The sequence below is a fragment of the Myotis myotis genome, unplaced genomic scaffold (assembly GCF_014108235.1).
Source record: "Myotis myotis isolate mMyoMyo1 unplaced genomic scaffold, mMyoMyo1.p scaffold_m19_p_20, whole genome shotgun sequence".
NCBI lineage: Eukaryota > Metazoa > Chordata > Mammalia > Chiroptera > Vespertilionidae > Myotis > Myotis myotis.
In genome coordinates, this window is record NW_023416325.1 from 3,716,714 (window position 1) to 3,733,368 (window position 16,655).

General features: G+C 55.9%; 1 protein-coding gene across 8 annotated transcripts in view; it reads right to left on the minus strand.

Annotated features, from left to right (window-relative positions):
- The window catches only part of KIAA1671 (KIAA1671 ortholog), a 135,220-nt gene that overhangs the window by 59,739 nt on the left and 58,826 nt on the right, over positions 1-16,655 (minus strand). The window contains exon 1 of one of the 8 annotated variants that reach the window (XM_036353659.1): positions 9,098-9,343. The exons of the other annotated variants lie outside the window; for them this stretch is intronic. Coding sequence (XP_036209552.1) covers positions 9,098-9,148 — 51 coding nt within the window. The 5' untranslated portion in view covers positions 9,149-9,343. Of the gene's footprint in view, positions 1-9,097; positions 9,344-16,655 lie in introns of those variants that run through there. 8 annotated transcript variants of the gene reach the window in all.

The window sequence follows — 16,655 nt, forward strand, 5'->3', positions numbered from 1 at the left end:
CAAACAGGAAAACCATGTGTTCATTCAGCTTGAAACTCCCAAATCCAAGTCCCTGTTCAGCTCTGGAAAATCCTTTGGCCACCAGTGACAAAACAAAGTGGCAGAATGGGCGTCGGCCCGCATCAAGCTTTTCATTCCTCCATTGTTTACAGTCTGAAGCCAAATTTGCTACAAAAAAAATAGGTGCATCTTCTCTCCAAGCAGGAACATCCTAGGATTTAGTGAAACTTATCAAAACTCCCTCCCCATCATTTACTCTCCACACCACACCCCTCCTGATGTTGAATTTTCTAGCTGAAATAACCAGAGGCCAGAAGCGGCCCTGGCTTTTCCCACCAAAAAGCCACACAGCTTTCAGGGCTCCTCAGCCCTCACTGGCCTTAGAACTCAAGTGGCAGGAGACGTGAGTGACAGCAAACCGTGGGCTTTAGCATAAAAAGCTTTGCCCGTAAACCCAGTTCTGACCCCTCCCCTCTGTGTGACCCCGGGCAAGTCAGGTTTCCCTCAGTGTTCCCATCTGTGAAATAGGGACAATCAGAGCGCCCGCCTCTATGGAGAGGACTGCCCAGGCTCAGGTGTGTAAGGGGTGTAGTCTTGCACCTGCTTTGAAAAGGACACTTGTTAAAACAGGAGTGCCCTCTAGCGTCTGGATCTGGCAATCACCCTGCCTGTGAGGCAGCCAGCCAGCACCTTGTACCAACATAATAAAAACCCTTGGGAAGATATGTAAAAAGATAACAGCTCGCATTTATTAGAGCCTACTATGTGCCCTGCACTCTCCCTATTGTTCTCCACAATGAGATGCTGACATAATGCCCACTTGAAAAGAAAGGGGGATTTCTCATCCCTAGATGAGAAAACGGAGGCTCAGAGACATGAAGCCACTTGCTCAAGGTCACACAGCAGGGAGGACTGGATTTGAACCCAGGTCTGCCTGACCCCAGAGCTACATTCTTTACTGGAGCCCTAGAACTGGGAGACCATACACAGTAACAGACCTTAAGGAGAGTCCACTCCGAGATTTCATCGGGCCAACAGAGAAACTGAGGCGCAGAGAGGACAAGTAACTGCCTCAGTCACATAGCAATTACTCCCCAGACTCCTGGCTCCCAGAAGTGTTCTGCCCACATGCCCACCCCTCTGGAGCTTCTACCCTGCGTTTATCATTCCTTTCAGCGGTCACAGGATCGGCGTGTCCCTTCTCACTGCTCTAAGCCCGGAATGTCTGAAACTCAGCAACCGCTCCCTTGGGACAGCAAGGGCTGCCAGCCTGAAAGCCCTCCATCGGAGGGCAGGGTTCCTTCCCGCGCCCATCCGCATGAGTTCCCAACAGCACGAGGCTGGCCACGGCCCCCTGAGGACCAGGCCCCCTGAGGACCAGGCCCCCTGAGGACCAGGCGGGGCTTTCAAGCCAGGGGAGCCATCAGCATCTCAGGGCTCTCGTTTCACCTTACGTTAAGGATACTATGGACTTACAGGGGCCATGGTCCTGCTGGAGGGGCCCTAACAGGTGGAGAAGAGTTGGAACTTGTCACAATGAAGGACATGCCGGGGGAACTGGCCTGGGTCCAGCTGAATTCTTATAAACCCTACAGGGGAGTTAGTGGGGCCTGGCCATGCTTAAAAGACTCTGAGTGCCTCTTCCTAGAGGCTCAGAAATGCCGGGAAATATCTAATGGGTAAAGCAATCTCATGACGTGGGCTTGGTGTTTTAATCCTCCTGGGAAGTCCTCTGAAATTCCTGCCCGAGCATCTCAACCACCTCTAGATACGGGAAGGACAGGAATCACCTTCCCATTATACAGATGGGAAAAGTGAGGCTGGGGAAGGACAGGGAATGTGACGACACTGTGTGTCTAATGGACATTTCAGTCAACAAGTTCAGAGCACTGCCGCACGCTGACAGGCTTGTGCAGAAAGGGCCCCTCGTGGTAGCTGCTGGGGAGGGCAAACAGAGGCCAGCCCCGGCCCAGAAGCCTGAAGTCAGGATGCGGAGGGGGAGCCCAGGGGACCAGAGATTCAAGAGGCAGAGACGGCAGATGTTACCCCACGATGTGAAGTTTGAGGAGTTCAGCTCCTGGCCCCAAAGCACTCTTTGTGGAGCAGCGATGCCCAGATTACCTGAGCCCCACCGCAGGTGCCGTAAGGAAAGCTCAGCCGTCCCATCATAGGGGTGGAGCTGGGATTCGGACTTGGGAAGTCTGGCACTGAAGGTAATATGCTTGGTTACAGCACCCAGCCTCCCCCAGGCAGGGAGGTTGTCTGTCCCGTTCACTGCCGAGGCCCCAGGCCCTGTTATAGTGCCTGGCACATAGTAAGTGCTCGGCAGACGTGGGCCGATGGACCACCCCAACGACCCAGTCTGCCAAAGGGGTTGTGGGGATGGAAATGGCTGGAGCCTGAATGTGACGCGATGCTGTCGCTGTTACTTTTATTACTAGCTCCTGAATCTCAGGTCTTGGTGCCTTGCAGCTTGTGCTGAGGGTCTAGCTTGGCTCTGCAGCGTGTGCGGTTAGAAGAGAAGAACTGGCTATTTTTGTGCCGTTCAGTTGGGCCTGAGGTCTGGGTCACAGGACAGCTTGCGTCATGAGATGCCTGCATCTGACTCGAGTTGTGGGTGCCCTTTAAGCCCGGTTGCGGAGTAGAGGACAGGGTTGGCACCAGGCTCCCTGGCTTCTAAGCCCTTACTAATGGGGTCTAGGGCCTGGGAGAGTCTCTAAACCTCTCAGATGGTCGGTTTGCCACCTGTAGAATGGAGCGAGGGCAGCATCTCCACCGCAGCCGTTCAACATCAGGTGGGCACTCATCCTCAGGGAGTCTGGGTTTCCCCACCTGTAGGACAATGACACGCCCCACCTCTTGGGGAGCTGTGAGGCCCAATCGAGATGCCACGTGGGGAAGTGCTTGGAGGGAAAGGGAAGCAGCCATGCTGTTGCCTCAAGACCATTATTCTAATTCCTGGTGGTGATGACAGCCTGGGGGAGGGATACAGCTGAGCAAACAGTAGCAAGAAAGCCTGGGCACAGAGCAGCCAGGCTCCCCATATTTAGACATTTGGACATTTTTCCATGGAGCCCAGCACGGGGAGACGCAGCTCACCAACCACAGCGGAGGACCAAGCGGTTTCCCCTCATCCCATAGAGAAGGGGACTTCCAACCACAAAGCCCGGCAAGGAGGCACCTGGGAGGGCAGGCGAGGGACCACAGCCAACAGTTCAGGGGGCCGTCCTGGGTCTCGGAATCCACAGCACATGGCATCTTCCTGGAGGCGCTGTCAGACGGGACCCTCCGGCAACCTCCTTAGCCGTAGGTGACATGGAGCAGCGGGAAGTGGCCAGCCACACGCTAGCCTCCCAGGCTCACCGCCGTTACATCCCACCCGCACAGAAAAGAATACCTGTGTCTAGAGCAGCTGTGGGCAAACTATGGCCCGCGGGCCGGATCCGGCCGGTTTGAAATGAATAAAACTAAAAAAAAAAAAAGACCGTACCCTTTTATGTAATGATGTTTACTTTGAATTTATATTAGTTCACACAAACACTCCATCCATGCTTTTGTTCCGGCCCTCCGGTCCAGTTTAAGAACCCATTGTGGGCCTCGAGTCAAAAAGTTTGCCCATCCCTGGTCTAGAGTCTCTAGACACTAAGTCCTGCCCCGGGTCAGGATGCTGTGCCCCCTATCTAAGCTGATCCCCAGCACCGTCCTGGGAGGTGGGCCTGACCACCCACTCACAGGTGGGAAACTGAGGCTCAGAGTGGCGATGTGACTTGCTTTGGACGAAGCTGGGATTCTCGGCCAGCGCCCTCTCCCTCCAGAGCCCAGGTTGGCCCAGGGTGATATCCTTCCAAAACCCTCCGCCCTGCAGAGCTGGACGTGAATAAAAAGCTCTCCTGTGGGCTGGTAAGCTGCCTCCAGCCCTAGGCCTCGGTTTCCCCATCTGAGAAACCAGAAGATCCAACCCAATGAAGTAGTTAAATGACACAGAGGGAGAGCCGGGCTCCAATACAGGCTCCGTCCAACACTTCCTGGCTGGGGGACCTTAGGTGAGCTGCTAAACCTCTCTGGTTTCCTAAATGCAACGTGGGGATAATCATGAGATCTACCCAGAGGGTCCCCGAGAGGATACGATGAGGCACCCAGGATGCTGAGCGTGCTCGGGGGGTTTGTGGGGGGGGGAGGTACCATATCTATTACTACTACCATCGCTGTAATTGACAACCACAGCAGCCATCTTGATGCCAGTGTCCCGGCAAGGCCACCGGTGCTGGGACCGCCTGGCTCGGTTATCTCAGCAACAGGGGAGATTAAGTAACTCAAAACAGCCGTGGCCACCAGCTACAGTTACTAATGATCTGAAAAAGACACTTGATCTTCCTCCCCCACTTCCCAGCTGATGCCGCCGGTGACGGGGGCCTGACAGCAGGGGCGGGTGGCTTCTGCCCCTGGAGCAGACCCACAGCTACACAGCGGACGCGGGCCGCCCACAGGAAGCCGCTGACATCCCACAACAAATGACGACTCGGCAGAAGCCGGCTGCAGCCCACACCTGGCCCACTTCTGAGGCGTGGACGTGGGGAGTGACATGAAGGGTGAGCAGAGGCCTGAGGCGGAGCGGAATCATCACTGAACTGTAGATCGTGACAGCCCAGGAGCCACCTAAGTGCCTGACCACAGGGGCACGGCGAATGCGTCCAGGATGACGACAGGTGAGCCTGTGAGGCGCCATCCAACAGCACGTTTGCAAAGCATTTTTAAATAACATTGGTGCGTTCCTGTCATCCGTGGGCACGCACAGAGAGCTGTGTGTACCCGGCATCGCTCATGCACTCTCGAGCAGCCAGCCAGGCTCACCTATGGATGAAACTCACAGAGGCAAACATGACGTGGGATCCCGGACACCAGTCGAAATCTGGTGAAGGGGGCAGCGTTTCTCAGCCTTGGGGCTGTGGCATTTGGGGCCAGGCCCTTCTTGGTGGTGGAGGTGGGGGTGCTGCCCTGTGCCCTGTAGGATGTCTGGCATCACCCCCAGCTTCTATCCACCAGCCACTAGTAGCATCCCCCTGGTTGTGACTATCAAATGATGCCAGGAGACATAGTCAAATGTGCCCTGAAGGTCGGCCCGGGATAAGCACCACCGGAATAAAATCTGCAGTTTGGTTCACAGAATTGCACCTATGGTGATGCCCTGGTTACGGTAAGACGCTAACATGAGGGGAACACTGGAATTTCCTCTACTCTCATTGCAGCCTGACTGTCTATAAATCTAAAGCATTCCAAAATGAAGTCTCATTTAAACTAGTAGGGGAGTGGGGGGCACTGTTTTAGCCAGAGGTGTCAGTGAAGACCCTGAGAAGAGGAGACAGAAACATGCGAGCAGGGAGGAAGGACGGGGCTGAGGGACAATGGGTGATGCACATTCCCATGCAAAGCTGCAGTCGGGCGGGGAGACCGCCAGCCACCACCTGGGACCTGGGCAGCAGTTCCTGGTTCGTTGGTTCCACTCAATCAAACCCGCTTCCTGGGAAAGAGGAGCTAACATGAGCTGGGGAGCAGCTTCCAGGGGTCACAGGAATGTCCCAAATAGAAGACAGGAAGGCAGCGTGTCCCCACTTTGCAGACGACGAAGCTGAGGCCTGGGGAGGACAAGGGGCCTGCCCAAGGCCACCTGGCTTGGTCGCCATCCGAAGCCTGTGGATCTTCCGCATTCCCGAGCTTCCCCCGGAGCTCAACAAGCAAGAGTGCCTGGCTTAGCATTCCAGACACCAGGCGAATCTGCTACGTGTGAGCCGGGCCATCTTCCGTGACCCGGAGGGATGAGGAAATCGTAGGCACATTGCAAAACCAGCAGCGAGCCCGCATGCTCTGGGACCTCGTCACCCACAGGAGGCTGGTGACTGAGTGGAAATCTCTCCTGGCTTCACACCCAGGAAAAACCTTCTAAACCGTCTCGCCTTACCTCTTCATAGTTCAGATGGGGAAACTGAGGCTCAGAGAAGCAAAGATGTGCCCAAGGGCAAAGCCAGTGAGGGGAGTGGTGTCTCTGTCTACCCCCAAAGCGGCCCCTGAGTCCTCCCTCCCACCTCCCACCCGCCAGACTGTGTGCCGGTTCCTGGGCCCACCACAAGCATGCCAATGGGTCTGGCGTTTTCTCACACCCATCCCAGCCCTTTGCACATGCTGTTCCCTCTGCCCACCACACCCTTCCCCTTCCCCACCACAGCATCACTGTGTATCCCCCAGAGTTTGGCTTCCTTGGGTGCTCGTGGAACCCCACGATGAGACCGTGTCCCCACAGCTCTGGGCATGGCCCCATCCTCGCACACACATGGTCTTTGCTCTAATGTCTTGTGCAGGGTCCATGTCGACACCAGACTGCAAGTCCTACGGGTCAGTGACCATGTCTGGATTGCTCACCCTGTGCTCCCAGCACCTGACCCCGGCTCTGAACTGCTGCTGCTCAGTGTGTGTTGAATGACTATACACTGGTAGCCAGCTGCTGATGCTCCTAGCACCCACACTGAGCTCCCCGTTCCTGGGGATGGCAGCCTGCACCTCAGTCGTCTCTGAGCGCACCTCCGAATCTGACACCAATTCCAACACCACCAAGCAATTCTCCGATACCAGCCGGGTGTCCTACAATTTAAACCAACTTTCACACTCTCGTCTGAAGTCAGCGTCAGATCCCACAGGTGAAGAAGGGCTCATCCCACAAGACACCCTCTCCGCAGGACCCCCTTCCCGCCCCCCCCCACACACACACACACGTCAGACACCAGTGACAACTCTAGGTTGTCACCTGTATTTCTGAGCGACTGGCTAGAAATCAGAGGCTCCCATGACCCCCTCCTTGGATTCCACTGATTTGCTAAAGTGGCTCTCAGAACTCAGAGAGACATGTTACGAATTAGATGACCAGGCTTCAGCTCAGAAAGAGCCAGATGGCAGAGGTGCCCGGGGCAAGGTATGTGGGAAGGGGCGGAGCTTCTCTCTGAGTGTGTACCTCTCCCTGAATCTCTGTATTCACCAACCCAGAAGCTCCTGAACCCCATCCTTTTAGGTTTTTAAGGGGCTTCAATATATAGGCATGATTGATTACATCACTAGCCACTGGTGACCGATTCAACCTCCAGTCCCCTCCCCTCCCTGGAGGTCAGGGCTGGGACTGAAAGTTCCCACCCTCTCATCATTGGTTGGTTTCCCTGGCAACCAGCTGCCATCCTTAACTCAGGTGTGGCTTAAGGGGATTTGTTATGAATATCAAGACATCTTTATTGCTCTGATCACTTAGGCAATGCCACAGGTTTTAGTGGCTTCCAGGGCTGTCAGGCACAAAGAGGGCTGTAACTGAAAGGTGGGGGAGAGGGGGGGCTAAATATATATATTTTAAACATCTTTTTAAAAATATATATATTTTGTTGATTTTTTACAGAGAGGAAGGGAGAGGGATACAGAGTTAGAAACATCGATGAGAGAGAAACATCGATCAGCTGCCTCCTGCACACCCCCCACTGGGGATGTACCCGCAACCAAGGTACATGCCCTTGACCGGAATCGAACCTGGGACCCTTCAGTCCGCAGGCTGACGCTCTATCCACTGAGCCAAACCGGTTAGGGCTGTACATATTTTTAAAGAATAGTTTTGTTTTGTTTTTCTTAGAGAGGAAGGGAGAGGGAGAGCAACACTGATATGAGAAACATTGTTCAGCGTCCTCCTGCACAGCCCCTACCAGGGATCGAGCCCACAAGCTGGCACATGCCCTGACCGGGAATCAAGCCTACAACCCCTCAGTACACGGGATGATGCTCAACCAACTGAGCAACACCAGCTGGAGCGATATTTCTTATTATGAATCACAATATCACAGCCTCCCTGACACCAGGCCCACAGTCTGACACCCAGCGGGCACATCAAGCCCCGAGGACCCTGCGGACGGCAGAGTTCAAAAACACAGGCGATTGTGGGCAACATCTCTTCCTCATGCTCTTCGGGACTTTCCAAGTTGTCTACCATGTCCATAGACTGTTCTTAGAATTAAAAAAACACAAAACTAAGTCACTATATGTCACCCTACAGGTGTAACATGACCAGGTCCAAAGGTCAATAATCCAAGGAAATGGACCAGGAGGGGCTCCTGTTTTTCAACTGCTCCAGGGGCCCGGGAGGGAGGGCCCACCCTGGGGGAGAAGCGGCTGACGGACGTCTCCTAAAAGTGTATTTTTAGGGCCTCCGGAAAATTCCCTGGGTGAGAGGCATCTGAAGTATTTGCAAACATTCAGCAGGAGGAAAAATAATATTTTCCAAGTCTTTCCCCTTTTGGGCGTTCTCAACACTGGCAAATGTTCTAGAAAACTCCAAGGTCCACCCGTGACAATTCCTCATTAAGCCCCTTTGATCACGGAGACCAGATGAATGTCCTCTAAACCACCATCACCCACTGCCCACCCTGTAGTGTCACAGATGAAAAAAACAGAGGCCCAGAGAGGGGAAGCGACTTGTCAGGGACACACAGCAGGTCAGCCTCAGAGTCAGAACAAGATTTGAAAAGCACTTCATACCCCAAAGCCACTTCCTCATGGGTTCCCTGCCTTTGGCATTTCGCCAGAAAAAGTTTCGGGGGGGTTTTCTGTTATAGAGGAGGGAACGCAACAACATGAGGGTTCCCCCTTTTCCGTTTGCTCAGTAAGTTCACTGAAAGGAAACGAAATCTCTTCTCATCTCATAAAAGCCGGGCATTTTCACACACACACAAAAGCAAGAGGATATCATTTCAGAATACAGAAGAGCCCTTTAAATCAAAGAAATGTCACTCTCGGGAAAACTCACCAAAGCTGTCCTTGTTTTTCTGGTTTCCCCCGTCCCTCAGGCCACTTGTGACGGCCTGTGGGCCACTGGTCCCAAGAGAGTCAGGATTCCCTGCTCTTCCACAGCCCCCCTCCCTTCCCCAACACCCCTGCTCCTTGAAACCACCACCATTTGTTAAAGAAAACAGAGACTGCGCTGGCAGGCAGAGCCCACAGGCAAACTTGGTGTGAGGAGGAGGAGGAGGAGGAGGAGAAGGAAGGAGGAGAGGAGAAGTGGCAGCAGGGCGCCACTCACCCAGAAGTAGCGCAGGAGCTTCAGGAGGCTGGGGCAGTAATAGTACTCCATCGCCTGCCGCCCGGCTGTGCAGAGCACATCCGAGTGCTTCCCGTTTTCCTCAGGAGGGGGCGGCTCTTCCCTCTGGGCTGGTCACGCAGGAATCAAGTTCACGGCGGCATGAATCATTCAGAGGCCGGCTGGCAGCCAGGGGACCAGCCAGACACCCTGCGCCCTGCTAATGGCCACGCTGCCTGCCGGGCGGGGAGCCACTGCTCAGGTCCCATGAGCCTGTGAACCCGTGAGCCCCGCCTGCAGCACCTCTGGTGGCCTGTCCAGCAGGGCGGGGCCAGGGGTGGCTCCTCCTAAAGCCCTCCTGGAGGTGCTGGGGGATGGCAGGGTTCCCAGCTGGGTGGCAGGAAGAGCCAGCATATGTGTGTGCGAATGTGAGTTTTACACAAGGGTGTGTCTGTGCTAGTGTGTGGATGTGTGTGCTGGCGTGTGTGCACGCACGGTGTGAGGGAACCTGTGAGTAGCCGGGTGTGTGGTTTCTCCCCAAACTGCACACGGAGGGGGAGGGCCCCCAGCTCCTGACTCAGAAAGGAAATAAATGAGCTCAGGATCCTGTCGGGTCACACAGTCCCTTCTGGCCTCAGTCAGGTTCCCGCTACACTGCTGAGCAGCCATGGAAGGAGCACTGGTTGTCCCCATTACACAGAGGGAAAAACCGAGGCCCAGAGGGGACTGATGGGTCAAGGCCACACAGCGTGTTAGAAAACGAGCCAAGGCTGGAATGCAGGCCTCCTGACCATGAGTCCTGGACTCCGTTCACTCCTGAGAGGGTGGGGTCCTGAGGACGGGAGAGACCAGCTCTCAGGGTCACCATCTGCCCACTGCACCATGGGGGTGGGAGGGGCATCCATTTTCAGGGACTAAGAATGCAAATTACAGCTCCCAAGGCCACCCCAAGCTGACCTAGCTTAGACGCCTCCTTCACAGGAGCATGATCCTGCCAAGTCCCTGCACCGCTCTGAGCCTCGGGTGCCCCTTCTGTGCAATGGGAGGGCGCCTTGTTCGGGTGCATGAGGTAGAATCACACACCGAGCTTAGGCCACACACACTTAAGCGCTCGCACTGGGAGGCCTTATCCTGCCCACCAGCCAGAGGAAGAGGCCGAAGTTCAAAGGCATCGGGGTGTGTGGCTCCTCAGCACGAGGGCAGCCCCAGAGCCCCTGCCAAGAGCCCCCCTTTCCGAGGAGGAAGAAGAGGAAGGGGTGCAGGCACTTGGCAGAGGGTGCCAGCTCCCGCTCCGCCGGCCCCTGGGCCCATCTGGTCCACATGCTTCAGCCCCGGCCCAGCATGGGCAGAGGCACAGCCACTGGCAGGAAATCCCCTGGACACCAGGGAGAAGCTGAGCTCAGCGGCTGAGGAAACCACAGCAAACTTCAAAGCTCTTCGCAAGCCGCCTGTGGCTTCCTCCATCTCAGCACCACATCCGCAGGCCATGGGCCCAGCACTCACTGCCCAGTGAGAGTGCAGCCGGGAGGCCGAGCCCTGCTCACTCCCCCATCATCCCCCCACCCCCAACACACACACACACACACACACACACACACACACACACACACAGTGCAGTCAGAAGGCCAGACCCTGCTCACTCCCCCATCTCCCCCCCCCCCCGCCCACACACAGTGCAGTCAGAAGGCCAGACCCTGCTCACTCCCCCATCTCCCCCCCACACACACACACACCACAGTGCAGTCAGAAGGCCAGACCCTGCTCACTCCCCTATCACCCCCCCCACACACACACACACCACAGTGCAGTCAGAAGGCCAGACCCTGCTCACTCCCCTATCACCCCCCCCACACACACACACACCACAGTGCAGTCAGAAGGCCAGACCCTGCTCACTCCCCTATCACCCCCCCCCACACACACACACACCACAGTGCAGTCAGAAGGCCAGACCCTGCTCACTCCCCATCTCCCCCCCCCACACACACACACACAGTGCAGTCAGAAGGCCAGACCCTGCTCACTCCCCCATCTCCCCCCACCACACACACACACACACACACACACACCACAGTGCAGTCAGAAGGCCAGACCCTGCTCACTCCCCTATCACCCCCCCCCCACACACACACACCACAGTGCAGTCAGAAGGCCAGACCCTGCTCACTCCCCTATCACCCCCCCCCACACACACACACACCACAGTGCAGTCAGAAGGCCAGACCCTGCTCACTCCCCCATCTCCCCCCCCCACACACACACACACAGTGCAGTCAGAAGGCCAGACCCTGCTCACTCCCCTATCACCCCCCCACACACACACACACACAGTGCAGTCAGAAGGCCAGACCCTGCTCACTCCCCCATCTCCCCCCACCACACACACACACACACACACACACAGTGCAGTCAGAAGGCCAGACCCTGCTCACTCCCCTATCACCCCCCCACACACACACACACACAGTGCAGTCAGAAGGCCAGACCCTGCTCACTCCCCCATCTCCCCCCACCACACACACACACACACACACACACACAGTGCAGTCAGAAGGCCAGACCCTGCTCACTCCCCCATCTCCCCCCCCCCCCACACACACACCACAGTGCAGTCAGAAGGCCAGACCCTGCTCACTCCCCCATCTCCCCCCACCACACACACACACACACACACACACCACAGTGCAGTCAGAAGGCCAGACCCTGCTCACTCCCCTATCACCCCCCCCACACACACACACACCACAGTGCAGTCAGAAGGCCAGACCCTGCTCACTCCCCCATTCCCCCTCCCCGCCCTCCTCCCCCAACACACACAGTGCAGCTGGAAGGCCGAGCCCTGCTCACTCCCCGCCCCCCACCCCACTAGCTGGGCTGGCCCCTGCAGGCCAGCTACGTAGCTGGGGTGTGTGTGGGTGTGTGTGTGCGCGCGCGCGTGTGCAGGGGGGTTGTTGACTACATAACAGTAAAGTCTGGGAGCTGGGCCCTGCTAACTGAGGGGCTAACGGAACAGTGACACAGGTGGCCCTTTCCTCCCAAAGCAGAGGCCCCCCACCGCACCCCTCACCCCAGGTGGAAGTGACCCCTACCTAGTCTGGGTTATCCCTCTGGTCAGCCGGCCCCACCCTGCGCCGTGGGACCCTTCTCCTCTGGCCAGGAAAACCACCTGCACTAAAGTGACAACGGTACCCCACACACTGGAAGCCTTCCCTGGCTCCCCAACAAACGGCTCTCTCCCCCCACACACCTTGCCCACCTCCACCACCTCCGCCCCGCCCACCCTCAGGGCTCTTGCTCTGCTATTCCTGGAAAGAGGCCCTCAGAAAGATGTGTCAGCCCAGCACCTTAACTGGAAAAAGATCTTTATCGATATAACCAAGTTAAGGGTGTTGAAATGAGATCGTCCAGGATGTCCTGGTATGGGCCCTAAATCCAGTGAGAATAATGTAAGAGCCTGAAGGGAAGTCACAAACCCAGGACAGGTGGGGACAGAGGCAGGACTGGGGCATGCTGGGAACGCCTGGGGCCCCAGGAGCTGCAAGAGGCAGGAGGGGCCTCCTCAGTATCCCTGCAAGGAGCAGGGTCCTACCCTTGCTGACACCTCGATTCCTGACTTCTGGCCTCGAAGCTGTGAGAGAATAAATAGCTATTGTTTTAGGCTGTCAAGGGTGTGGTAACTCCCATGGCAGCCCTGAAAGAGAATGTGCTCCCCCTTCCTCTTCACTCCTTTGCTCCTATTCCTGGTGAGGTCTCCAGCTGGAGACCCAACCCTCCTGCCTCCTCCGCAGCCTCTAGTCAGGCCAAAGGCAGCCCCCCCCCAACCCCACCCCGCGGGGTCCCAGAGCACCTCTTTGGGGGAACATTCTTCCTCTTGGTAATTCCTCCTTCAACCTCTCCTCCCAGGTCAGCTCTCCCAGGGCCCACCCCGTCAGCCTGGCTGCCCTCATCCTAACGCAACACCTGGCCGCAGCAGGTCCTGGGACAATTCTTATTAACATTATTCATTCCTTCCAAAAAAAGACGGACTGTCCAAACCAGCCTGTAAATGCACTCAACGTGCTTAGCTTTTGGCAGAAACTCCCATCCATAAAAAAGATGGGAGGTTTTTAAATTGACATCAGCATTCCCAAAACAAAACACATACACACACCAAACAGACAGAAAACTGGCTCCCCCTCCCGGGAGTGATTTTGCCTGGGTGTTAGTTTTGGGCCGGGGGGGGGGGGGGGGGGTGAAGAAGAGGACAGAGAAGGCAGGTGCACTGTTCTGTTTTTTTAATTAGTTGCCAACATTTAGGCATCAGAAGAATTTCATGTGGCAATGCAGACCCCTGGCTTCTCTATAAAGACGGCAGGATGGCCTCCCCATGGGTCCGCATTCCTGTGTGGGGACAGGCAGGCACTGCACCTACTGTCTGGGGCCTGGATCCACCTCATTCCTCCCACTCCCCACAGCCCTGGCCCAGACCACATGCTGGCCCTCCCAGCATCTGAAGGCTTTAAAATGGATTTTGAGAGAGAGGAAGGGGGGGGGGGGGGGGGGAGAGAGAAAGAGGAAGAGAGAGAGAGAGAGAGAGAGGGAGAGAAATCAATGTGAGAAGGAAACATCCATTGGCTGCCTCCTGCACACCACCTACCGGGGATCAAAAATGCAACCCAGGCACGTGCCCTGACCAGAAATCGAACCAGCGACCTTTCAGTGCAAGGGACGATGCCCAACCAACTGAGCCACACCAGCCAGGACACAGGCATCCGAATTTACAGGCCTAGGAGAGGATGGCATGTCTCCTAGAGGCAGCCAGGGCACTAGCGAGGGTGTGGACGCTGAGGGCAGACGGCCTGTGTTCAAATCCTTGCCCAGCACCAGCTAGCTGTGTGATGTGTGTGTGTGTGTGTGGCGGGGGGTGTTAACCTCTCTGTTCCCTCAAGAAAATTAGGGGTGACGACAGTGCCTGCCTGCCCCACAGGGTCACTAGCAGGGGAAATGAGGTCATACGTGGTTACATGCTCAGAGCCAAGAGCTCAGTAAGCACTCCAAACATCTCAGCCACGGCTTCCTGTTGTCCTATCAGTTCAGCCATGCTGGCTGGCAGGGTAACAAGGAGGGGCCCATGCTGGGTCAGCCCATCAGGGCCAGGGATTACCGACTCCAAACAGGTACCTCTGAGCTCATCCCACGAGGGCAGAGCCACTGCACAGGGTGTTAGAACCGCCCAGAGCAAGGAGGATGGGCCAGGGACAGAAGCTTATCAGGGCAGAAGGCCCTGGATGCCGAACAAGGGGCAAACCTGGGAAAACAAGAACCTCGGCCCCGGGGTAACCTATGGTCCCCTAGCATGTCACTGGTCAGCCGGTTTAGACCCCTGACCTTCCTCCCTAAAGATAACACCTAGGCCTTGGTGTAGCTCAGCTCCAGGCCCAGAAAAGCAGCAAACCCAGACAAATGCCCCGTGGCTGCCTCAGGACCAGCTGCATTGACTAATGACCCCCTGCCCTGGTGCCGACCAATCAGGGGAGACAGGACCCTGAAAGGATGCACCTGCAAGGCTGATGAATTAATTCTATTAAGACCCTCCCCTGAGACCTCCCCTAAGAGTTCCACCTGCAAGAAAGACAAATATGCTCAGGACAAAGGAGCACGCCCCTGCCATTCCCCATACGCACACATCCACTAACCTCTAAGGGACCCCAGGAGACTTGCAACCAAGGGAGCCATGGGCAGCGGCAGCTCATCCTGGGCTGACCCCTGAACCTGCCTCCATGGCCCCATTTCCCTTTGGATATCCCAGCTCCACCCCCTTTTCCTTAAATAAGTTCCGTTTCCTCTGATCACTGTCTGGGATGGCTATTTACCTGCCCGCACACCACCCACGCTAACTTTCAGGTGTGTCAACGGCAGGATGTTTGAAATCACTTCAAACACACAACTGGAAAAAAAGAAAGGAAAACACTTGTCACCCCCTCGTGTGCAGCCAGCAGTTCTCTGGACCATGCACAGGGGTCCACAGGGGAGGCCGGGGCAGGAATGTGACAAAGACAAGAAGGAGCCAGTCCAGCACGGAGGGCCGACAGGCTACAAAGCAGCTGCACCAGAGGCATGTCCTTGGCCTTGGGGAAAGACGTCAGGCGTGAAGAACATGTGCCATGCAGGGCACACCAGACACGGCAAACCGGTGGAGAGGGCAGATCAGAGGTCTCCGGGGGCTGGGGGTAGGGAGGCAGGGAGTGACTGCTAATGGAGACGGGTTTCTCCCTGGGGTGATGAAAAGTTTCTGGAATTAGATAGGGGTGATGGCTGTGCACCTTTGTAAATTTACTATAAAGTATTAAATCATACACTTAAAATGAGAGAATTTCATAATCTGTACATTATACCTTTATAAGCTTTGGGAGGGGAGGAGGAGAAGAATGAAAGAGGAAGAGATGGAGGGGGAGAAGGGGGAGGAGGAGGAAGGGGAGGGAGGAAAAGAAGGGGAGGAAAGGAGGAGGAAAAGAGGGAGGAGGAGGAAGGGGAGGGAGGGGAGAAGGGGGAGGAAAAGGAAGAGGAGGAGAAGAAGGAGGAGGAGGAAGAGAAGGAGGGGATGAGAAGGAGGAGGAGGGGGAAGAGGAGGAGGAAGAGGGGGAGGAAGAGGAGGAGAAAAGGGAGGAGGAGAAGGAGGATGATGATGAGGGGGAGGAGGGGGAGGAGGGGGATGAGCCATCAGTGAAGACAAATGGGGGAAGGGTGGCCAGGGCAGTGAGGCTGCAGAAAAACTGTCCCCACCTCAGCCCAAAAGCTCTGATGTCTGGCTTGTAAATGGAAACTGACAAGAAGCCTGATGGGTAACAGAGCTGAGTGACACATGTGCCTAAGCCTGGCATGCATTAAAAATAATGTAAATGGTCGTGAAACATGGCTTTTTCAGGTTTAGAGAGGTCCGAATGCAGAAGGGGTTAAAAAGAAGTAATAAAATGTACTATTTAGATCGCCTCCATCTTGCCCCCTGGTGGCCACTCTTGAACACCGCACAAGGAAAGTGATGCCTTACTTAATCTGGGAGATAGGATGGGGGAAAGAGAGAAACTGCAGACAGAACAGCCCCTGGAGGATGCTCAGGTCATTTCTGATGTCACCAAACATGGAGTCCTGCCTGTGGTGCCTGCCTATTGTATGAGCCTCGGCCAAGTCCCTTCCCCAAGGCTGTCCCCTGGACTCTGGAACATGTCCCTCGCGTAGAGCGGTGTCTCGCCCCTAAACCTTTGCCCAGTCTGCTCCTTCCATTGGGCAAACCACCTCTTCCCAGACCACACCCAAATGGCAAACACCGGCTCATCCTTTGAGATTTCCCACACGTGTCCCTCCTCTGTGAGACTCCTCCACATGGAGACAGCCCAGCAAGGTCTGAGACACAGTCTCAGAAACAGGGAAGAATCTGACCCTAAATTGGAAACCAACAGCACAAAATCATTCATAACACAGTGTGGGAATGAAAGCAGACATTTGTCAGTGAACCCCCCTCAAAACGCAGTCCAACCTACCGCCAGAGGAGCAGGGGCTACCAGCAGGGCCCAGGGCACAGGAC